The sequence below is a fragment of the Amblyraja radiata genome, chromosome 21 (assembly GCF_010909765.2).
Source record: "Amblyraja radiata isolate CabotCenter1 chromosome 21, sAmbRad1.1.pri, whole genome shotgun sequence".
NCBI lineage: Eukaryota > Metazoa > Chordata > Chondrichthyes > Rajiformes > Rajidae > Amblyraja > Amblyraja radiata.
Genome location: NC_045976.1, coordinates 27399616 through 27424278, shown reverse-complemented (window position 1 = coordinate 27424278; position 24663 = coordinate 27399616). Strand labels below are relative to the sequence as shown.

General features: G+C 43.7%; 1 protein-coding gene across 18 annotated transcripts in view; it reads right to left on the bottom strand.

Annotated features, from left to right (window-relative positions):
• Positions 1–24663, bottom strand: part of magi2 (membrane associated guanylate kinase, WW and PDZ domain containing 2) — a 407390-nt gene that overhangs the window by 316821 nt on the left and 65906 nt on the right. For all 18 annotated transcript variants that reach the window (XM_033039822.1, XM_033039820.1, XM_033039821.1 and 15 more), the window contains one exon: positions 14986–15102. In XM_033039822.1, coding sequence (XP_032895713.1) covers positions 14986–15102 — 117 coding nt within the window. The remainder of the gene's footprint in view (positions 1–14985; positions 15103–24663) is intronic.

Here is a 24663-nt window from a genome sequence, read left to right as displayed (position 1 = left end):
CTGGCGAAATCAAGGGATATGGGGAGAAGGCAGGAACGAGGTACTGATTGTGGATGATCAGCTTAAATTGTCAAAATAAAGTGCATGTCCATACTGATGACAAGTACACATCTTCAGTAGTATGAGAAATACATTCGATAGAACATTACACTAACTGCTCAGCAGAGACAATTTAAACTCAGCAGATAGGAGAATATAGCTATTTATACAAGCAAATTACGAGGGATGGGTACTGAGAATATGGTGCTAACACTGCAAGGAGTTTAGCCGACATGCAGTTACTAAACAGCATTACTGAGAGATATTTGAGAAGGGCAGGTAAGCACCAGATGGAAGGTGATGAAATTGCTTCCAAATAGAAAACAATGTGGAAGGTAATTTTAACCTAATCTGCCATGCAGAAAGTTGACAGAATTAGATTGGCCACTTGCTTTACACCTTTATGATTTATTTTCCGTAGTAGTGATGGGAAGTAAAAATTGGTTGAGAGTAAAACACATCACCTGAATGTGTTGATTGCATCAGTTTTCATACTGAGCAGGTTAGATTAAATTGATCCTTGACATGATGTTACACATGAGATGTGAGACTGCAAATGGAAAAATTGGACGAGGAAATTATCAGATAATTAACTACATTTTACAGATATCTAGAAGTATTAAAACAAATACAGTGTACCGAATGCAGCAGTCACTGGCTGTGGCTGAAGAGAAAAGATGCTGTCTGGGCTGCCACGTGACTATCTAGAGGCTAACCATAAGACACACATCCAGGTCTGATCTCCCACACACCAGGACTGCCCTGACTGAGGGTGTCTTGTGATAAAAGGCCGAAACACCCAGAGACTTTGAGGTACACCTGAAGATGTGTCTGATTGGTAGCAAAATCACCTAGTGGTCATCCCCAAGAATACCAAATGTCAATTGTAGTGAAAAACCTTAGGGATTGTCACATCCAGTCCTACTAATCAATCTGAACAATCTGGATCAGACCAGTGACTGCTGCGAAAGGGCAGCTGACAACCAGGGAAAGACCTAGTGACGGCCTGGGGAGGCTGCTGACCGGAGGGAATGGACCCCACCGGGGCTGGCATGGGCTAGCTCCTCATGCCATCAGGATCCATCGCTAATCAGTGTTTTGGATCCACCCTTATATTGCTATGGAAGGAATCGATTATGAATATTACAACTAGCACAGTAATTGACAGAGCAGCAGCACCGGCAGGACATAAGCTACGAAAGCTGCATCTGTGGCTGGGAAAAGATAACATCAGAAAAGGGTCTCAAGATCCACCAGGGCAGGAAAAAGTGCCTGAGAGAGCTTGGTGTGGGGCCTCGCATTGACCATTACTTTCTAAGAGGTAGGTCAAATCAGTCGAGTGAAGCCCAGTGGCAGGTTAAACACCACAGTCCACAGGGTATCAGCCAGCCCCAGGCGAAGCTCAACCAAGTACTGTTCCACCAACAGACACGAGTCCAGAGCCCAACCAGCCAGTCAGCGGTAGAGAGGAAGATGGAAGGAAAAAAGCCAAATGGAGCAGTCACTGGCTGTGGATGAAGAGAAAAGATGCTGTCTGGGCTGCCACGTGACCATCTAGAGACTAACCATAAGACACACACCCAGGTTTGATCTCCCTGCGGTAGGCCTGCCTCGACTGAGGGTGTCTTGTGACAAAAGATGTGTCTGATTGGTAGCAAAATCACCTAGTGGTCATCCCCAAGAATACCAAATGTCAATTGTAGTGAAAAACCTTAGGGATTGTAACATCCAGTCCTACTAATCAATCAAAAATCTGCTACACCTTCACATCAACAGACCACAATCAGTACAAACTGGCAACAGTAATTCCTCCTTAACAACTATCAGCACATGAGCACCTCAGGGCTGTGAGCTCAATTCCTGCTCTACTCAGTCCTTACCCATGACTGTGTAGCCAGACACAGTTACAACACCATCTTTAAATTTGCCAATTTGACGCCACCTCTGTTCAAATGACAACTACTTAATACTGTTCAAATCACAAACATTATTTGATATTCTTATTATCCCTTCAAGGAATATGTTAGAATATTTCACTTTTGAAAAATTCATGGCCTAGAATTTGTAATTGTAATAATAGTGTCAGCATTTGCCTTCTAGCCTTTGTGAAACTGGCAGCAACTTCAAGAACATGTGAAGATGCAAGCGTGAAATCCAGAAGCCATCAATTATTATTTGCTCCAGGGCTCTCTATTAACTTTTTTTCCCTGTTGCCAGCCGGGCAACCTTGGCAGCTTTTTAAGTTGCCAAATGACAGTTTAGGTGGTCATTTAAGATGGCTTGCATAACGCGTACAATAATGTGCTCGGAAGAAGTGCGTAGTTACCAGTCGGAATTATGGTCAATGAAGCATTCACATTTTATATCTGCTTCAAATAAAGTCACAAACTAAACATATTCACCAATCAAGACATGATATATACCACAATGACATGCAGCAAAATTACAATACAGTATTTCATCTCTTTTTACACGTTACAATGAATGCAATTTCCATTATTTCTTTCCGCTTCCAAACAAAAATCTGGTTGGATTATTCAGCGTATGATCAACCTCGGTGAGAACAAGTGCAGACTTGGTGATCGCTTCGCACAACACCTCCACTCAGTTCGCAATAACCAACCTGGTCTCCCGGTGGCTCAGCACTTCAACTCCCCCTCCCATTCCGAATCCGACCTTTCTGTCCTGGGCCTCCTCCATGGCCTGTGTGAGGCCCACCGCAAATTGGAGGAACAGCACCTCATATTTCGCTTGGGTAGTTTACACCCCAATGGTATGAACATTGACTTCTCTAATTTCACGTAGCCCTTGCTTTCTCCCTCCTTCCCCTCCCATTCCCAGCTCTCCCACAGCCTACTGTGTCCGCCTCTTCCTTTCTTTTTCCTGCCCCCCCCCTCATTGTCCTATCTGGGACACATGACAATAAACTCTCTTGGATCTTGAAGGGTCTCGACCCGAAACGTCGCCTATTTCCTTCGCTCCATAGATGTTGCCTCACCCGCTGAGTTTCTCCAGCATTTTTGTCTACCCATTCACACAAGTTCTGTTATCCCACTTTCCTCTCCCACTCCCTACATATTAGAGGAAATTTTACAGACAAGTTAACCTACAAACCAATGCGTCTTTGGGATGTGGGAGGAAACCCACACGCTTGCAGGGAGAATGTGCAAATTCAACACAGACAATGCCCGAGGACAGGATCGAACACAGATCTCTGGTGTGTGGGGCAGCAAGTCCACCAGCTGTGCCACTATATTTTATTTTCCAACACACACAAAATTATATGTTGATAACTTTGGTTACTAAAAAAAAAAGAAACTATTCATTTTCAGTCTTAAATCTCTAAGTGACACCATGCCCCCCTTTACAGCTACAGGTGCACAACCTTTTATCCGAAAGCCTTGGGACCAGACACTTTTCGTAATTCAGAATTTGTCGGTCTTCGGAATGGAAATTTTTTAGCGTAGATTTTAATGGCTGGCTCAGTGGTAGAGTGCTCGGCTCATATCCGCAAGGTCGCGAGTTTGCGCCTTGATCCTGGCAGTTACTCAATCGCGAGTTTGAGTCTTCAATGTCGTTTTTTCTTGCAGAATAAATGTTTGTATGAAATACAGTGTAGGAGAAGTGTACTGACTGTGTGGGCAGAACTTTGGAAGTGATTGCCCACCAGTCTAAAAAGCCGCTGTGTCTCCCTGTCCCTGGGATAGCAGGGGACGATCAAACAGCACAATACCCCCCTCCCCCTCCAACTCCAGAGGAATCCGCTCCCCGATGGGCCGCTACCAAAGATCATAGAGGAGCTCCTCTATGATCTTTGGCCGCTACAGCGACAAGTGGCAGTTCGCCCACAGCCCGAGCTGCGCCCCCTCATCCGCCACCCCAACAACAAGACGTACCTTGCACACCATCAGCTTCTGCCCCTATGTGTTCCTCTGGAGTTGGAGCGGGGCTGGGCTGGAGTTGCTGCTGGCTGTGGGTCTCTGGGATCTCCGTGCTTGCAGTGGGCCTGGGGGTCGGTGAGCTACGGTGGGAGCTGTGGACCTACGGACCTACCTCCGTGGAGCTAGCCAGCTTCGGAGCGTGGAGAGTTGCGGGGGCGAGCTGCTGCGACCCAACTCCGGTGGATGGTGACACCGGGAGCTCGCGGGTCTCCGGTGGGAGACTGCTTTGCGGGGCACCGGCAGCGGCGACTTCTCCCGCCCGAATTACGGGGTTGAGAGCAAACATCATAGAGGTTGAGAGTGACCTGGAGGGGGGCCTTACAACGCCCGGCGCGGCTGTAAATTGCCGCGGACTTGCTAGCGCCCGCCGGGGGCTCCAACATCAAGACCGGGGCAGGGCCCTACATCTCCCGGCGTGGCTTGAGTGGCCGCTCCCCGATGGGCCCCTACGACGCCCCGAGCTGCGCCCCGTCATCCGCAACCCAGGTTCCTCTGTAGTTGGAGTGGGGCTGGGCTGGGCTGCTGTTGGCTGTGGGTCTCTGGGATCTCCGTGCTTGCGGTGGGCCTGGTGGTCGGTGTCCAATTGGTCCTGGCACGGCCCTGCTGCAATCGCCGACGTGAAGACAGTGCAAAGCCCCCGCGCCGGTGCAATGGGCGGGGAGCTGGAGAGGGGAGGGAAGGGGTCACACACATGGCCGGGAAGCAGAGGGGTGTAGGTGGGGTGATACTGAAGCGAGCGACAATCTGCTGCTGCCTGCCCCGCTGAGTTAAAAAGTTCCCACGCAAGACTCACGAAACACTGTATATCGTGAGTCTACCGTGGGAACTTTTTAATTCAGCGGGCAGGCAGCAGCATATTGTCAATTATTAACCCTCCCGCGCAATATACCCTCATCTTCTCTTTTATGAATGGGGATTTAGTTCCCCTTTCTTCGAGGACCGACCGGAGGTTCCGCTGTCACCTCTGCGGGCCGCCCTCGGTGAACGTTTTCAAGGACCTTTCTTCAAGGACCGAAAAAATGGCCGCTATTCGGAGGTTTTCGTTATTTGGATCTTCGGATAAAAGGTTGTGCACCTGTACTGTATGTTTTAATTCAGTTCAAGTCTATGGGGCAGTACATTGGCCATAAAGTTGCTGTCTAAAATTGCCACAGACCCGGAATTGATCCTGAATATGGGTGCTGTCCGTATGGAGTTTGCTCCTTTTCCCTTTGATCGCACGGGTTTTCTCCGGGTTCTTTGTTTCCTTCCACATTGATGTGACCCAAACACACATTAAGATACAACACTATTTATTAAATCACTTACAGCTTAGGATCTGCAGTACATTGCAGCTCCGAGCTGCTACATCTACTGACTGGCGTATGCGTGCTCTTGATATTATAAAGTACGTACTAGGCGGAGCTACTACTAACAAACACTGTGATTGGCTAGCATGCAATAGCCGATCTACATCTCTTCTTGTAGAAATAAAGAAACACCGGCGGCTAAGCAATATAAGCGGAATATTAAGAACATACTAGCAAAGTTATACAAAATCGCCATATCTAATGGGTGGCCTACAAACCCGTCCGGCCCTCGTGCGGTAGGAGACCGCCTCATCTCCTTTCACGGGAGAAAAGACCGGGGAAGGGAGTGGGAGAACAACCATCGACCCGACAGGCACAGTGGAACACGAAATAGGCGGCCAGGCGGCAAACGACGCGGGGAGACCGCAGGAGGAACAACGGTTGGAGGTGGGGAAATAGGACCGACTGTGGGAGTGAGCACGAGGCGCGGTGCATCAGGATAGGGAGTCGCAGGATGCGGTTCCTTCACAGGAAAGATGTGTTGACGGTTGCGTCTGTAGATGACATCGTCCACTTCGACCAGATATTAACATGGTTCTTTGGCAGGGCCGTGGATGTGTCCCAGGCGTGCATGGCCCTTGTCGGTTTGCAGAAGAACCACTTGTCCACGTGCAAGAGGTATAAGTGGCTTGCTGGACTTGTCGAAAAACCGCTTGTGTGTGTCACATTTGATTTGCAGTTGTTTCTGAACCGCAGGCGGGGAACAAACTTGTGGCTGCAACAGCTGCTGGAAAACAGGCAGGGGAGCACGGATTTGGCGAGACATTAGTCGTTGGGCAGGAGAACCTAGTATGGGGTCCATGCAATGTTCCATAGATTGAGTAAGTCCAGGTATACGTCGGATTTGGCAAGGTAAGATCGTTCCATGAGTTGTTTTGCACTCTGAACTGCGCGTTCAGCGAGTCTGTTGGACTGCGGGAACCCGGGAAGGCCCATCGTTTAGCAAAGTTTTTAAAGGCTTGGCTGGTGAACTGTCTACTGTTGTCAGACTGAATACGAGCAGGAGAGCCATGCACAGAGAGGTGCCATTGCAGCTTCTCAATCACTGCCTCCGAAGAAATGGTTTGCAGTACGTCTATTTCGAACCAGCCCGAGTAGGAGTCAACAAGAACCAGATAGTGTTTCCCGTGCCACTCAAAGATGTCGGTGGCTAACGAGAACCACGGGAGAGGGACTGGTTGTGGCAGTAAGGGCTGCTTCTGCTGATGTGGCATCAGGTTTTTGCAGACAGCGCACGTTTCGGTTCTTTCGCGTATGTAATTGGTCATACCGGGCCAGTAAAACATGCTTTGCGCCCTTTGGAGGATTGCCTCCACGCCGGGGTGGCCCCTGTGGATGTCGTTATAGTATTTGTCCCGTAAGGCGGCTGGAACCACTGCCTTGTGGCCCTTGACTATGATTCCATCCTGTAGCACTGGTTCGTCACGAACCAGGAAGTAAGGGCGTATTTCGAGCGGGGTGTTGGACTGGTCGTCAGGCCAACCGCGCCGGATGACTGTACACAGCAATTGTAAAGTCTCATCAGCAGCCGTGTGTTCAGCTAGGCTGCGTAAACGATCAGTTGGCACAAACGAGACCTTCATGACGGATAATTTGTTCTGTTCGGAGAGTTGTCGTTTGTTGGTTCTGCGCAGGGCTCTGGATAGCATGTCTGCTATGTACATGTCTTTACCTTTATAGTAGACGATGTTGAAATCAAATCGCTGCAGTTGCATCATCATTCTCTGTAGTCGTGCTGGGGCAGCATGGATCGGTTTGTTCAAAATGATGACCAGCGGCTGGTGGGCAGTCTCGATGGTCATGGTTTAACCTTGAATTTAATGCAGGCGATAACTACTGCTAGCAGTTCCTTTTCGGTCTGGGCGTAGCGCTGTTCGGTGTCGGTTAGCGTACTGGACACACATGACACGGGCTTGAAATCGCCGTCAGTAGTGGCCTGCAGGCACGCTGCGCCTAACCCGTACTGGGATGCATCACAGGTGAGCGTTACTGGTAACTCCAGATCGAAATAGGATAGTGTAGGTGTGCTAGCCAGCTGCACTTTGAGAGCGTCGAAGGCCCTTTGGTGATGCGGGTACCAGGACCATGCCGCGTCCTTGTGTGTCAGTTCTCGCAGGGGGCCCGATATGTCGCTGAGGTTGGGAATAAATTTTTCCATGTAGTTAACCATACCGAGGAATCGTTGTAAACTCACAACATCAGTAGGTTCGTTGATAGCTGCGGTTTTCAGCAGATCTGGTCTGAGACTGTCGCTGGTAAAAACATGTCCGACGTAAGTGACTTCAGGAACTCGAAACCTGCACTTTAGCGGATTGGGCTAAAGCTGAATGTCTTTGGCACGGTCAAGTGCTCTCTTCAAATTAGCGTCATGTTCGGCCAAATCGCGGCCGTAGACGAGAATATCATCAAAAATGATGTCGCACGGGTACTCTGCAAACAATTATTCCTTAATGCGCTGGAAGAATTCGTTGGCGGAATTGATGCCGAAAGGCATTCTTAGAAATTTGAAGCGGACAAAGGGTGTACCAAACGTGGTACGGTTGGACGAGTCTGGGTCTGGTGGAATCTGCCGAAAGGAGCTTTTGGCATCTAGGACCAAGAATACTGCTGCGTTGCTTTCTTTTTGCTACATTACTGAACTTTCTTAGCAAAACCACAGGGTCGTCAATAGTTTCTGCTGGTATACGGACCTGACCGTTGTCATCCAAAACAGCAGGAGCAAAGGTGAAGTTGTTGGCACGATTCATTGCCTCAGGTCCCGCATGATTGAGCAAAACAGATGCACGCACTTCTGGGGAGGTCATTCTGATGAACTATGCGAGCATAAAGAGTGTAGTCACGTTCGAAAAGACGCCATCGTTCAGCAATCTAAATCCAAGATCAAAGGGCTCGGGCGGCGACACGAATTAGCCATAACGGAGATAGTAAAGACACAAACTAATCAAAAGAAAATAAAACCCGGTAAACTTAAACGGAGTGGGTAAGACTCACTGTCTGACACCATGTAATGATGTGACCTGAACACACATTAAGATACAACACATATTTATTAAATCACACACAGCATAGGATCTGCAGTACATTACAGCTCCGAGCTGCTACATCTACTAACTGGCATATGCGAGCTCTTGATACAAGGCAAGTGCTAAGCGGAGCTACTACTAACAAACACTACGATTGGCTTGCATGCAATAGCCTATCTACATATATATATATATATAGTTATATATTCATATATAAATATACACTGTTTTGTTTTCTCGTTTATAACATTGTTTACAGAGTACCTGTACTATGTTTACATATTCTGTTGTGATGCTGCAAGTAAGGATTTCTTTGTTCTAACTGGGACGCGAGAGAATAAAACACTCTTGACTTACGGTCACTAATGTGTGGGATAAAACTAGTGTACGGATGATCGGTGGTCAGTGTGGACTCGGTGGACCGAAGGGCCTGTTTCCACACTATATCTTTAAATTAAACTAAAAACACTAAAACCAGAGGAAATCTAAAGAAGGGTCTCTACCCGAAACGCCACCCAATTTCTTCTATCCAGAGATGCTGGCTGCTCCATGGAGTACCCCCGCACAATTAAAGCATGGAATAGTCTTCACCCTACCATAGTTACCTAATCAAGTTCAAGTGTTCAAGTGAGTTTATTGTCATGTGTCCCTGTATAGGACAATGAAATTCTTGCTTTGCTTAAGCACACAGAAAATAGTAGGCATTTACTACAAAACAGATAAATGTGTCCATATACCATGATATAAATATATACACACATGAATAAATAAACTGGTAGTGCAAATAACAGAAAGTGGTTGCTAATAATCAGAGTTTTGTCCGAGCCAGGTTTAATAACCTGATGGCTGAGGGGAAGTAGCTATTCCTGAACCTGGTTGTTGCAGTCTTCAGGCTCCTGTACCTTCTACCTGAAGGTAGCAGGGAGATCAGTGTGTGGCCAGGATGGTGTGGGTCTTTGATGATACTGCCAGCCTTTTTGAGGCAGCGACTGCGATAAATCCCCTCGATGGAAGGAAGGTCAGAGCCGATGATGGACTGGGCAGTGTTTACTACTTTTTGTAATCTTTTCCTCTCCAGGGCGCTCAAATTTCCGAACCAAGCCACGATGCAACCGGTCAGTATGCTCTCGACTGTGCACCTGTAGAAGTTAGAGAGAGTCTTCCTTGACAATCCGACTCTCCGTAACCTAATCAGACGCAACTAAATTTAAGGTGGCTTTTTTTCCCCCAAGAACCCCTTTTTGCTTAAGTCCAACTCAAGATTCAAGAGAGTTTTATTGTCATGTGTCCCAGATAGGAAAATGAAATTCTTGCTTGCTGCAGCACAACAGAATATGTAAACATAATACAGAACAGGTGATAAAAGTTCAGTGTGTCTATATACCATAGACCATATATATACACAATAAATAAACAGATAAAGTGCAATAGGCTGTTATTTTTCAGTTGGAGTTTGGTGGTGGTAGGTCCATTACAGTTTAAATTCCATTTGGAATATTTTTGGAGGACCAGGTCACCAAGAAGCAAGAGTTACTCCAGGGAGTTAGTCCAGCTCCAGGGAGTGATTCTGCGTTGGTTTTCAGCTGTCGCGCCGAGCGGACAGCAATGGCAGCCAGATCTCCCACAATGCAAAGGGAGGGAGAAAGTGCCCGACGCCAACCAGTTGCCGTGGCAGGGCAGCACATGCGCACAACCACGGCCGTGGCAGTGCGCATGTGTAAGGCGGCCGGCCGTGCCGGTGGATGAGGAGCAAGCAGAGAGCGGAGACCCGGCGGCCCGGACACGGATGGTGGGCAGAGACGGAGAGTGACAGAGAGAGAGAGAGAGAGGGGGGCCCGCTCAGAGTTGAACGATAGGTGTCCCGGGTGCTTGCCAAGCCGGGCAAAATGGAAGGGCTTTTAGGTTGCCTGGCAGGATTTTAGGTCGCCATTGGCACCCGGGCAACCGTTCATTTTGAGCCCTGTTGCTCCTCTATAATGTGTGAGGTATTGCATCTATTTCATGGTAAATTAGTTAATCTGGAAAAAACATTGTACATAGTCTATAATTTTGCCCTAAAATATTACCCTTTGTAGCACGAGGTGAAAGTGAGATTTTGAATGGCATAATTTGTGCCTGTACTTCATTTATTTTGAATATTTATTCTCTTCCAAAACGTCAATGGAATGGATTTCAAAATAAAATCAACGATGTTTTGCATTCTAAAATACACTTCAGCTTCTATCTCAATCTCATGAGTAAATTTCAATATTTATTTCAAGTCTCATAAAATATTGCCTTGAAAATGTGTCTTTTATTCCAAGTTTTCTATCAACAAGAATTCCTCAATGTAAATGATTGTACAGCCTGCTGATGTTATCATTGCTAATTGGCACCAAAGATCCCCAAGAAACTGAAGTTCAAGAGAAAACCAAGTCAGAAAAGAAATTACACAGAAAAAACTTTCCTTTCTTCCAACTGGTTGTATTTTAAGCCCTGTCCACAAGATGAAATGTTATTGCATCCATCCTATTTGCTGATTACTCATTCTTTCTATTTTTAAGAACTATCTAAATACTTACAAACAAATGAATTTGGGCCATTAGTAAGCCCTCCAATCCCGGAGCCTGCTTTATCATAAGATGATGAATGATCTAACTAAATTCAACACATTTCAGTTCACTTCCAGTAACCTTCCATAGTCTTGTTTATCAAGTATCAGGTTACCTCTGCTTTAAGACATTCTAACATTCTACTTCCATCATCTTTTGAGAAGGTGAGTTCCAAACTCCTATTGCTCTGTGATAGAAACGGGTTACACATTATCTGGATATTATAAGGATAACCCCTTATTGTCATCAGTAACCCCAGGTTTAAGATTCTCCCAGATAAGGAAATATCCTCTCACATCCATTCTATCAATACAGCTAAGGATATTATTTGTTTCCGTCAAACCCCCTCACATTCTTCTAAACTAAATCGCATACAAGCCTATTTCTTCAAACTGTTACTCGTAAGATGACCCTCCCATCCATATAAAAAAGACATTTGGACAGGTACATAGATAGGGAAGGGTTAGAGGGATATGGGCCAAACGTAACCACGTGGGACTAGTGTAGATGGGGCATCTTGGTCAGCAATATCAAGTTGGGCTAAAAGGCATTTCCCTGCTGTCTGACTATGACTCTCTATCATTTGTATCTTTCTTACATCTTCTTCACAACATACTTGTATACCTATCTGTGTGTCATCAGCACATTTTTGCAATCATTCCTTCCATGGCTTTATCCAAGTAATTTACATACACTGTAAAAAACAACTAGCATCAGTCCCTGCGGCACACCAAATATTACATTTTATCAACCACGAAAATCCCATTCACTGAATCTCTACAAACCAACCAATCCTCTGTCCAGTGCCAATATGTTACTTCCTACACCATGAGCTTTTATTTGAGGGATGTGGGCTTCACGGGTTGAGCCATCTTTTAATTGCATTTGAAAAGGTGCAGGTGCACTGCCATCCTGAATTGGTGCAGTTTTTGAGGTGTAGATATATCCATGATGCTGTTAGGGAAGGTTTCATGATTTTGACCCAGTAAGGGTGAAGGGACTGCAGCATATTTCCAAAATAGGATGGTGTGTGGCTTGGGCAGCAACTTCCAAGTGATAGCTTGATGCCTTTGTACTTTTAACTGGTAGAGGTTGTGGATTTGAAAGGTGCTGTCTAAAGAGCATTGGCGAGTTGCTGCAATGTATCCTGGAGATGTCGCACTGTGGATCAGCAGTGGAGTGACTGAACGGTTGTGGAAAGGGTGCCAATCAAGTGGGCTGCCATGTTCTATTGCAGTTGAAGCTGTATTGGTACAAATGACAATTAAACACTCTTGACTCTCATGACCCTTGTGGACAGGCTTTGGGGAATTAAGGGATGAGTTACTCACCAAATGATACCAAGCCTCTGACCTGCTCTTGTAGCCACATCGATTCTCCTGTTCTGCTTCTGGTAATGGTAACACCCATATATTAAATGTGTGGGATGTAGTGTTGGAAATGCCAATCATTATCAGTAGGTGAGAGTTTATCTTTGATGTCACATCCCACAGAATGCCTTCTCTACAAATTGGTCAATCACTACCCTTTCACAAAATCACATCAACTTTTTCTCATTTGCTTGAATATTACTAAGTGCCTTGCCATTATGTCTTGAAGAATTACTAACTTTTTACAATAACAAAAGTTTAGCTAACCAGAAGTACACCTAACTTAATTGTAATGTGCTGTTTAGTGTCATTAATTATATTTGCATCAAAATCTAAAAAAAATTTTAAATATGTCCTCAGAGAAGGAAATCTGCTAGCGTTACCTGGTCTGGTTTATATGAGAGTCCAGACTTACCAATGTGGCTGACTCTTAACTGCCTCTTCCATGCAGAGGCAATTAGTGGGGGTCTAAAAATACCAGCCCTGCCAGTGACATCTGCATACCATGAACAAACAAATTACAGGAAGGAATAAAAGCAGACACCATCTATCAAAGTGCAACAGTGAATCAATTATCAAAGAAAGAAAATGCAAGGTAAAAATTTGATTAAATTCCAGTAGCAGAAATTTTTTATGGTACAACTATTCATCATTACTTAGTTTGTTATTATTACAAAATGAAGTATTCATGTGTCTAAAAGATATTGCAACATTATTTTTTGATTATAAAAATCACAAATGTACTTAAAATCATGTATAGAAACTGATGCTTTGTAATGTTGTACTTGTAATTGTACATCGTGTTGTTACTTGCGAGCAAAGCACCAAGGCAAATTCCTTGTATGTAAACAGACATGGCTAATAAAATTTATTCAATTCAATTCAATTATTCAAAATCAGGCATTTTTCGCTGCGTTTCAGACTGAAAAAAAATCACATTTCACTTTTCCATATCAGCCCAACCAACAAAGATTTTTTGTTGCATGCAAGAACAGATCTACATGTTGTAACAGTGCTGTTAAGTAGCTACTGGGAGTTGTATGAAAGTAGCAATTGCAGAGGACCTTGGTGAGACTGCATCAGGACTATTGTGTGCAGTTTCAGTCCCTTTACCTAAAAAAACTATGCAATTCCCACAGCGAGGGTGCAGCAAAAATCCACTAGACTGATTCCAGGAATAACAAGTTTGCTGTCGGAGGAAAGGTTGATTAGAATTACATTGTATTTTCTACAGCTTAGACAAATGAGTGGAGATCTCATTGATATACAACATTGTTAAAGGGCTTTGACAGGCTCGATGCAGGGAGGATGTATCCCCTGGACCAGAAGGACATTTTGAGAATAAGGTGTAGGTTCTTCAAGAGTGAAATGTGGAGAAATTAGGACTGAATGGAGGGTGGTGAACATCTGGAATTTTCTGCCTCGGGAGGAAATGACAACTCAGTCATTGTGTTCATTCAAAACCAGATAATTGATTCTGGACTGCATGGGAATCAAGAAACATGGGGACTGTGCAGGAAAATGGCATTGAAAGAGAAGATTAGTCATGATCTTAAGGAGGTAAAGAAGGCTCAAAGAGCTGAATGACTTTATTTATTTTCTTGCATGTATTGATTCACTCTATTTTCCTTCCTTGCCTTACTTAAGGGTTTTCCTTCCAGCCAGTTTGCACTTCCAAGTGCTCCCAAAAACCATGTAAGCATTAACACTTTAGTGAAATTAAACATGACAAAAGTATTTTTTACGCTCCCATAAATATTTTTATAAATCAATTCCAAATATCATAAGCCTACCCAAATATTTACACAAATGTTCAAAATTTAATTAAAGTCATTTGTTAAGAAATATACACAATTAATTTCAACAAGAATGACAAACATTGTATATTACTGAGATATATCGCTTTGTTATTTCCTTCATGATGCAAGTGAAGCTATACATCTCTATTATTTTTGGGAACAAGAAAACCTACATCAGGCTATCTTCTGTTAGCATCACAACAATATTTGCATGTAACCTCCTAAAACATTCCCGCATTCCATGATATTTACGTTTTTGGTATCTCACGCTTGTTTATTTGGAATTTGTGGTTTCTTATTCCATTTTGAATTAAGTTCAAAATCATTGCAGCAACTGAAGCGTTGTTAATTTGAGTAAATGGATATTTTAATTTGGCCAATAAGTTTTCACTTAATAACTTACTCACTCGATTCTTAATTATTGGTCCGTTTTTAGAAAATTTAAGTACAAAATAGATTTTATAAAAACTTAACATATTCGCAGTTGACTATCTACGAAAAACGGAGCCGAGAGATAACAGCTGCGTTTGTTTGAAAATACACGATTGCTAGAAAATGGAAGATGATGGTCTGTTTTTTTCAAATAATGCTTTCCCTCCAACCATTTTCCTCCGATATTTCAAAACGAAGAATTTAGCAAGAATAAAATACCGAAAATCGAAAACATCGGATATAATGAACATTATAACCTGGTGCGCATAGATGACTATTCTTTCCAGGGGTTCAAACCAACGTCATTTATTTTACTTTTTATAAACCTAATATTTAAAATATCAAAGTATGTTTTACTGACAACAAGGGAACTACTGTAGCTCTTTGGCCATTTCGACTCATCGTTTCTTGCCTGAACCAAAGCAAACGCACGGTACTTACATGGCACGGTCCGCAAGTACAGGTTATCGCGGATAATCTGCTGAAGCTCGTGGTCAACCGAACCCTTTTGGAACCGTAAATTGAGATAGTGTCGAAGGTCCTTATCAACAGTGCCCCCTGCAAAACGGAACACAAGTCACATTTAGTACCACTGGAAAGACAGCATAGTCCAGAGACGAGGAGCGACAGAGATCCCTCCGCTGTTCCGATTCGGGCGTTTGATCAGCCGCTCATCAAATCCCACCCCCGATATCCCTCGCACGGAATCTCAGCTGCAAATTACCCATTCAAAGTTCAACAGTTAAAGCCACACTGATGTGTCTACTGTACGAGCATGAACCCAGCAGAGGCAGCAGTCGATGATACTTTACCTCACTTGCGTTCTGCTCCTCGAGAATCACATCTGCATGGTTAGAAATGAAATTCCGTTTGATTCTTTGTTATATCTAGTGCCTCTGTCCTTTAAGGTACATCAGCATCGCCTTTCCTTATAAATTACCGTATTTATGCTAAGTGGATTAGGCAGCTCCAGCGGGCCTTTTGCCATCAGTTTGTTAGTTCCACACCCAGAGTGCACACTCCAGCCATCGATCAGGAGCTCTAAACTGGTGCACACTGGCGGGAAAGCCGGGCAGATCCCGTTCTTGTCTCCGAGCCTCAGCACGGCGCTGCCACGCCTCTCACCCGTGCTGCATCGGCTGCTGCTCGCTGCCCCCGGTGCCCTGTCCGCGGCGGCGGCCACTGGAGACACACAGCGGCGGCTCCCGTGGGAGCAGCTCACAGCCACACGCCCGCTCCTATTGGATGCGGTGACGATAGGTCCTGCAGCTACCTCCGGGATGTGAAGCCGCCGATTGATGCAGATGCTCTCTGGCAGCCTGTGAAAATGCCGGGCAGACAATAACAGATGTACTCTGACTCCTGACATAAGCTCGAATCACTCGCATTATGGAGAATGCTGTGACGTGAGGACACGGGCTAACCTATAATATAGTTGTGCGAGACATGGCATCAAAATGTACAGCAATTATGTAGATATCCGGATTTTAAACTAACCTGCCCAGCAGGAATGGGCGGATTCGGGCTGACGGCTCTTTTCACTCCCCAGTGTTTTACTTTAAGTAAATAACCGAGTTTAAATTGTTCACTTTTGCTTGCCCATTAAAAAAAACTACAATGGAGATCAAATCGTTTGAAATTAAAAGTAGTTTACTAATGGATCCACCACACACAAGCTCTACATTTGCGTTACTCTTACGAGAGCTGTCACCACGACATCTTTGTACCCGAGTACGATTAAAAAAATAAAAATGATGTCTATTCAGGATTTGTAATAAAAAGTAACGCTATTTTACCGCAGTTATACGAGACCACACCTGGATTACTATTTGCAAGTTCGGCCTCTTTCCCGGAAAAAAGGCATACTTGTTGTAGATGGGGTGCAGAGAAGATTCACAAGACTTATTCCTGGGATTGAATGAAACATGCTCTTGCCAAAATGTGCAATAAAGCCTGTCAAAGGACAGACTCGGGGAGGTGTTTTTTCTCTCCTGGCAACGCAGTTAAGAACCAAGAATCACAGTATTGAGATAAGGCACTGATCATTTTGAACTAAAATAAAGGCAAATGTATGTTACTACCATGTATCCTTTTACTACCCATGTCATTTGTGCCAAAGTGCACAATGATTTCTGGCTGCACCTCTTCCGCCAGTAAAATGCTCCGCAGCCGATTGAAGACATTCTCGACCCTGGCATCAGGGAGGAGACACTTTATCCAGGAGTCTCACTTGCGGTCACTGATTGTCCGCCGAACTAACGAGTCTCTTATCACTTTCGCTCAGTCTGCCTTCACCCTTCCCCGCTGTGCCTCAGAGCTGGGCTTGGTGCCACACACCTTACTGGTGCTGCTGCTCTCTCCTGACTGGTCGTTCCCCCAAACGTATTCAAAAAGGTATACTTGTTTTGGAGCGGAATGGCCACAGGGGATTCCTGCGCTCCCTGCCGACTCCCTTTCCTGGTGGTCACCCATCTACTTTCTGCCTGTACATTTGGTGTGAATACCTCATTATAACTCCTATCTGTGATGCTCTGATACTCCTGGATGATCTTGAGGCTATTCAGTCTCAGCTACAGTTCCTTCAGTCGTTCGGTCAGGAGTTGCAGCTGAACACACTTCTCATACTGGAAGTTTCTCTGATTTCCCACTTCCTGAGAGAGCAGCACACCAATGCCCTGCTATTTTTACACTACCACGAGAGGAACTTGTGAAAACGCCAACACTCAAGAAACCCAACATCATCCAGAAAACAAAACATTTGGTTTAATTTTCAACTCATCAGCCACTTTCAGCATTTATTTCCTTCATCATCAGTGCCTGCAATGTAGAAGTAATTGTGAAACATTGTAATAGCTTGCCAAGTCTTCTACAAAAGCACATCAAGGACTACAAAAAGAACATCACCTCCTTCCAGTTCTTCATCAAAGCATACAGTGCCCTCCATAATGTTTGGGACAAAGACCCATCATTTATTTATTTGCCTCTGTACTCCATAATTTGAGATTTGTAACATAAAATATCACATGTGATTAAAGTGCACATTGTCAGATCTTATTAAAGAGTATTTTTATACATTTTGGTTTCACCATGTAGAAATTACAGTTGTGCTTATACATAGTCCCACTATTTCAGGGCACCATAATGTTTGGGACACATGGCTTCACGGGTGTTTGTAATGGCTCAGGTGTGTTTAAATGTCTCCTTAATGTAGGTATAAGAGAGCTCTCAGCCCCTAGTCTTTCCTCCAGTCTTTCCATCACCAATGGAAACTTTTATTGCTGTTTATCAACATGATCAAAGTTGTGCCAATGAAAGTCAAATAAGCCATTATGAGACTGGGAAACAAGAATAAAACTGTTAGAGACATCAGCCAAACCTTAGGCTTACCAAAATGTACTGTTTGGAACATCATTAAGATCAAAGAGAGCACTGGTGAGCTTATTAATCGCAAAGGGACTGGCAGGCCAAGGAAGACCTCCACAGCTGATGACAGAAGAATTCTCCCTATAATAAAGAAAAATCCCCAAACACCTGTCCGACAGATCAGAAACACTCTTCAGGAGTCAGGTGTGGATTTGTCAATGACCACTGTCCGCAGAAGACTTCATGAACAGAAATACAGAGGCTACATTGCAAGATGCAAACCACTGGTTAGCCACAAAAATAGGAGTTTGGTTACCGTTTGCCAAGAAGTACTTAAAAGAACAACCACAGTTCTGGAAAAAGGTCTTGTGGACAGATGAGACAAAGATTACCTTATGTCAGAGTGATGGCAAGAGCAAAGTATGGAGGAAAGAAGGAACTGCCCGAGATCCAAAGCATACCACCTCATCTGTGAAACAGTGGTGTGTTATGGCCTGGGCATGTATAGCTGCTGAAGGTACTGGCTCACTTATCTTCATTGATGATACAACTGCTGATGGTCATAGCTTAATGAATTCTGAAGTGTATAGACACATCCTATCTGCTCAAATTCAAACAAATGCCTCAAAACTCATTGGCTGGCAGTTCGTTCTACAGAAAGACAAAGGAGTTTTTCAAAGCTAGAAAATAGTCAATTCTTGAGTGGCCAAGTCAATCACCCGATCTGTACCATGCCTTTTATGTGCTGAAGTGAAAACTGAAGGGGATCAGCCCCCAATACAAGCATAAGCTAAAGATGGCTGCAACACAGACCTGGCAGAGCATCACCAGAGAAGACACCCAGCAACTGGTGATGTCCATGAATTGCAGACTTCAAGCAGCCATTGCATGCAAAGGTTATGCAACAAAATACTAAACATGACTACTTTCATTTACATGACATTGCTGTGTCCCAAACATTATGGTGCCCAGAAATGGGAGGACTATGTATAAACACTGCTGTAATTTCTACATGGTGAAACCAAAATGTTTAAAAATACCCCTTATTAAAATCTGCCAATGTGCACTTTTACCATATGTGATTTTTCCTATTACAAATCTCAAATTGTGGAGTACAGAGGCAAATAAATAAATGATGTGTCTTTGTCCCAAATATTATGGAGGGCACTGTACATTATCATTACTTGGAAATAAAATAATTACTGGGTCAAAATCTAATTTGACTCGGTGTTATCTCTGATTACCAGTGTCCACCTGCTTTAAAAGGACATCAATAATATCGTTGCCCAGTGCCACCATGTCAAGTGACTGGTGGCACAGGGTAACGAAGAGACAGATTGCAGACTGAAAATCTGCATCTTAATATTTGGTAATGCAATGTCCAATACAAGCATCGAGCAAGAAAAATCAGTTAAGTATAACGATGATGGATCCAACATGTTAAATGCCTTCTGAGATTTTACTTTGATTATTACACAAATGTCTGTATTAATTTCCTGATAAACATGACATACGGCAGGTAGACCTGATGTGTGGTATCAAGCCAGAAACTTAGGTTAAACCCAAAATACATCAATAATCATCCTAAGAAATTGCCAATACCAACTCACTTCACATAATGGTAGATGTCAAATCTTTGAAAGCAAGATTATCTGCATCATAGATATTGACCATGTGCTTAAAAGATATTTTAAAGGTACTTGAGATGCCAGAGTATTCTCAACATACTAAATAAAATGTCAGGATTCAAGCAAACACAAATCGCATTCTTATGATAAAAAAGATAAAAATATATGGACTTATTTTATCTATTTTTTCTGTTTGCTAAACAAGTCTGAAATTCCAAAATAGACAAGTTCCTGCCCTGTCACCCTCACTGTAGGAAACTTTGCCTGGGGTTTATTAGGCTCTCTCTGCTGATCATGTCACATGATATATTTCTGGCCATAGATTGCAAAATCACCCCGCTATGGGTTTGGTGCCATTAAGATGGAAAAAGGTGCAGAGAAGGTTTACAATAATGTTGCAAGGACTCAAGGCCCTTGAACTTATAGGAAGAGGTTGGGCAGACTACAACTTTATTTCTTGGAACACAGGAGATTGAAGAAGGGTCTTGACCTGAAACATCAACTATTCCTGTTCTCCAGTGATGCTGCCTGACCCGCTGAGTTACTCCAGCATTTTGTGTCTATCCCATGTTTGGAACAAAAAATGCTTTAATTAGCAATCACTATATTGTAAGCAGCAACTGCTGGGACATTTAATCTTCAGAGAAAAGATTTTTGGAAAACAATATTTTAATATCCTTTGAACACCTAAAAATAGTAGGAAAGGAAGTTTTAAAGTAAATCTCCTCACATCATTCACTTTTTGGAAAATAGTAAGAGAATTGTGTTACAATCATATATTTTTGGATCATCAGTTAATTATGTCAATAAAGTATTTTAGTTCTAACGTGCAGTGGGTATTTTCCAGCTAAAAGTAACGTTAAATTTTTCTGGATTCAGAACGCCTGTGTAAATGTATATATCAAATTTAATCCACAGCTAATTTAATACCAAACTTACCTATCTCATAAAGTAGAATTAGTTGAACAAATGTTCAAAAACAGTCAAATTATTCAGTTCATATCGTAACTTGATATATGCATATACCAAAGAATTGTTTATTTTAAGTTCAGATCAGGGTTAGGGGATATAACATTTGTTTTGGGTAGGATGAGACATTGCTCCGAACTCCATTAATCAAGAACATTTATTTATTTAGATAGTTGATTGCTATTTGTGATGTATTTGGAGCCATACTCGTCTACTCTTAATTTTTTAAAAATCCAGGATTACACTATCATGTATGCACTGTCAAGTAGATATTACCAACCATTAAAATGTTTGATTAAAGCAAAGGTAAGATCCAAGAGCTATATTCTTGCCATGTTGACCAAAACGTAATTTTTTAAATCATTACTTTTGGGTCAGATAGGTTAATATCTATTACATAGTGCCTGTGTGTGTAACTAATTTTTAATCATTACACTAAAATTAGTGCTAATATTGCTGTGTCTGTGTTTGTAACATCAATTTTCTATCTCTGCGCCTGAAAGCATTAACCAATGCTGGGTTGGTGTTGTCAAGACTTTTTCTCCATGTGAATTACTCAGGTATTCATCATGGGGCCCATTAAACTTAATGTAAAAATATGCTACTCCCATCATTGCCTCTTGTTCTCAGCCAGTCCCTTGCGATCGAAAATGATTTACTTTCACTCTGACTTTGAGGTTTCTGAGGGCTAAAAAGGCTAATGTGCAAATCATAGACTCCTTCACAGATTTCACCGGTCGGTTGGGGACGCTACGAGTCATCTGCCCTGCCAGCAGCGTGTTCGTTATTTCGACCCTTTTTGGGTTTTTTGGTAAGTCTTAGTGTTTGTTTGAGTGTTTCTCGGTGTGTGTCTTGTGCTTGTGTGTGGTGTGTCTTGTGTGTGGTGGGGGGGGGAAAGGGGGAAACTGTTTTTCAATCGTTTCCTCGACGGAGAGCGACTTTTTCCATGTCGCTTCTCCGCCTACCCTCTCCCGGTCTAACAGCTTGGATTGGAGCGGTCTTTCCCGGAGTCAGGCCCAGAGATTCAACAGTGGGTGCAGCGTGGATTTTTCCATCGCGGAGCGGGGGTGAACCCTTGCTGGGGGTCGCCAGAAAGGAGTGCTCCAATCGCTGGTCTGGCGACTTTGGCATAGTGGGGGCTGTGGTCTGCAGAGCTTCTAGCCGTGGGCGTGGCGTGGAGATCCCATCTGGAGTCTGGGATCACTTGCCGGGCATCGCCGGAGAAGAGCTCCGACCGCCGGCCCTGCGGCCTCGTATCTCCTCGTATGACAGCACTTGGTGTTCGGTGTGTGAATGATGTGGCCTAGCCTAATGTAGCTGACTGAAAGTATGCAAAATCTTAATGCTGGGTATATTGTCATGGGAGAGATGCTGATATTGGTTCTTTTATTCTTCCATTGAATTTGGACAACTTTGTAGAGACAGCATTTCTGGTATTTTTCCAATACCTTAAAATTCCTTTTGTACATAGTCCATGTCTCAGAATCATACAGGAGGGCAAGGATCCCTGCGGTTCGGTAGTCCATAAACTTTGAGTCATTTGAAATGCTGATCGTTAATTACTTATTTCCTCAACAGACCAGAGGCTATACTGATGAAGGTGAATTTCAGCATGGATGTCTGCCTTTCCCAAAAGGTGACCAATAAGATATGGGAATCTCACTGTGAACCTTTATTACCAGAGAGCAGTGTGGTGGATCAGGGACAGGTTGGTAGACTCTGGAGAAAAGGAATAGATTACATTTTGGATCGGAACCCTTCTTCAGACTGCCTCTATCCATGCCTTGCATTCCGAAACGTCACCTATTCCGTTTCTTCAGAGATGATGCCTGGCCCAGAGTCACTCCTGCATTTTGTGTCTCTCTTCGGTATAAACCAGCATCTGCAGTTCCTTCCTACTTGGATAGCAACAATGTTGCGAGTTGGGCTACAATCCCATTGTGACAGCATAGCTGTAAGCACAGTGAAGAAATTTTTCTCAAATTGGGGTTTTGTAAATCTAAAAATGGCAATAACCTGTGAAATATAACATCAATCTGAACATAAAACAACCACAGGACAATTGTGATTAAGACGGTGCAAAAATGTTAGCTCTATCGCAGTGGTTCCCAACGTGGGGCGTACGCCCCACAGGGGGGCAATTTGATTTTTAAGGGGGCAATTTGATTTTTCTTTTTTTTTACAAATATTTTAGTAATTTCTTGCTCAGAACTTTAACTGTCTTTTGTTTATTTCATTTTTCTTTTTCATGGATGCCATGTTCTTTTGAAGCTTGTTTAAACCAAGGTATTGGCGTTTTAAGCTTCTTCAGCTGAAACGGAGTTCACTTTTTAAATGATAAGAATTATATATCACCACATGGGGGGGGGGGGGCATCAGGATTTTAGAGGTGATTAGGTGGGGCATGGCCAAAAAAAAGGTTGGGAACCACTGCTCTATCGTGTACCGTTTTGGAGTAGTTCCGGGAGGACGGACGGACAGATAGACAGCGATCCAAATCCTCTTGCAACAAAGTGGCAATCCAGGGACACTCAGTCTTGCCAGCATGAGGCAGAGAATTCCACAGACTCACAATTCTCTGTGAGAAAAAGTGTTTTCTCGTCTCCGTTCTAAATGGCCCCTGGTTCTGGACTCCGCCAACATCGGGAACATGCCTCTAGCGTGTCCAAACCCTTAATAATCCTATATGTTTCAATAAGATGCCCTCTCATCCTTCTAAACTCCAGAGTATACAAGCCCAGCCACTCCATTCTCTCAGTAAATGACGGTCCCGCCATCCCGGGAATTAACCTTGTAAACCTACGCTGCACTCCCTCAATAGTAAGAATGTCCTTCCTCAAATTAGGGGACCAAAACTGCGCACAATACTGCAGGTGTGGTCTCACTAGGATCCAATACAACTGCAGAATGACCAACTGCAGTGGTCTCACTAGGACCCAATACAACTCTTTGCTCCTATACTCAACTCCTCTTGTTATAAAGACCAACATGCCATTCGCTTTCTTCACTGCCCTGCTGTACCTGCATGCTTACTTTCATTGACTGATGAACAAGGTCCCTTTACCCAACTTGACACCATTTAGATAGTAATCTCCCTTCCTGTTTTTGCTACCAAAGTGGATAACATCACATTTATCCACATTAAACTGCATCTGCCCACTCACCCAACCTGTCCTAGTCACCCTGCATTCTCATAACATCCTCCTCATAGTTCACACTGCCACCCAGCTTTGTATCATCTGCAAAATTGCGAATGGTACTTTGAATCCCTTCATCTAAATCATTGAAATATATTGTAAACTAGACTAAGTGGGACCTGTTGGGTCCCAGCATCACACGGGAGGGCTGGTCCCCCAACGCAATATTCCACCTCTCCACCAATTCTAATATTGGTGGCCAGTTGGGGGGGGGGGGGGGGGGGCTTTCTGGAGCGCTAGTATGGGTGTTGTGGGTTGAAGGGACTGGTTTCCAGAGGGCTAGTATGGACATTGAGGGCCGAATGGATTCTTGGACTGGCTGCACAGTCTGTTATGCCGGCAGCTCACTCACTCATGGCTGGTGGGCTGGCAATTGATTCAAGGCTATTCCTTGAAATTCCTTTTCAAGCAGGGTGCAAGGCCACCAAATTCAAGTGTAGTTTCATACCATTTCAAGCAGCGTGCAAGGCAACTAAAGACAGTGAGTCTTGACCTCTCCGTCCTCAATCTAGCAGAGACTCAGCCACGCCCACACTTCTGGGTTTTATAGTCCCTTCCACCTTCATGGCGTGATTGACAGGAGAGAGAATCTCAACATTTTTTAAACACTAATAACTATTTTATTTTTCATCGATGGGAAAAATCCTCGGCACCTGATGAGCGGAGTGGGACTGAGTAAGATGGCCAAAAATCACAGCTTAAGTGGTAGCGTTTTATCTAAAATCAATATAAAGCGTAAACAGGAAGTGGTCAAGATTAGACTTTTAATTATATAGAAGGCAAGGCAACTTTAATTAGGCAAGGCAACTTTAATTAGGCAAGGCAACTTTAATTAGGCAAGGCAACTTTATTTAGGCAAGGCAACTTTAATTAGGCAAGGCAACTTTAATTAGGCAAGGCAACTTTAATTAGGCAAGGCAACTTTAATAAGGCAACACAGCTTTAGCATTTCCAAACCAAAG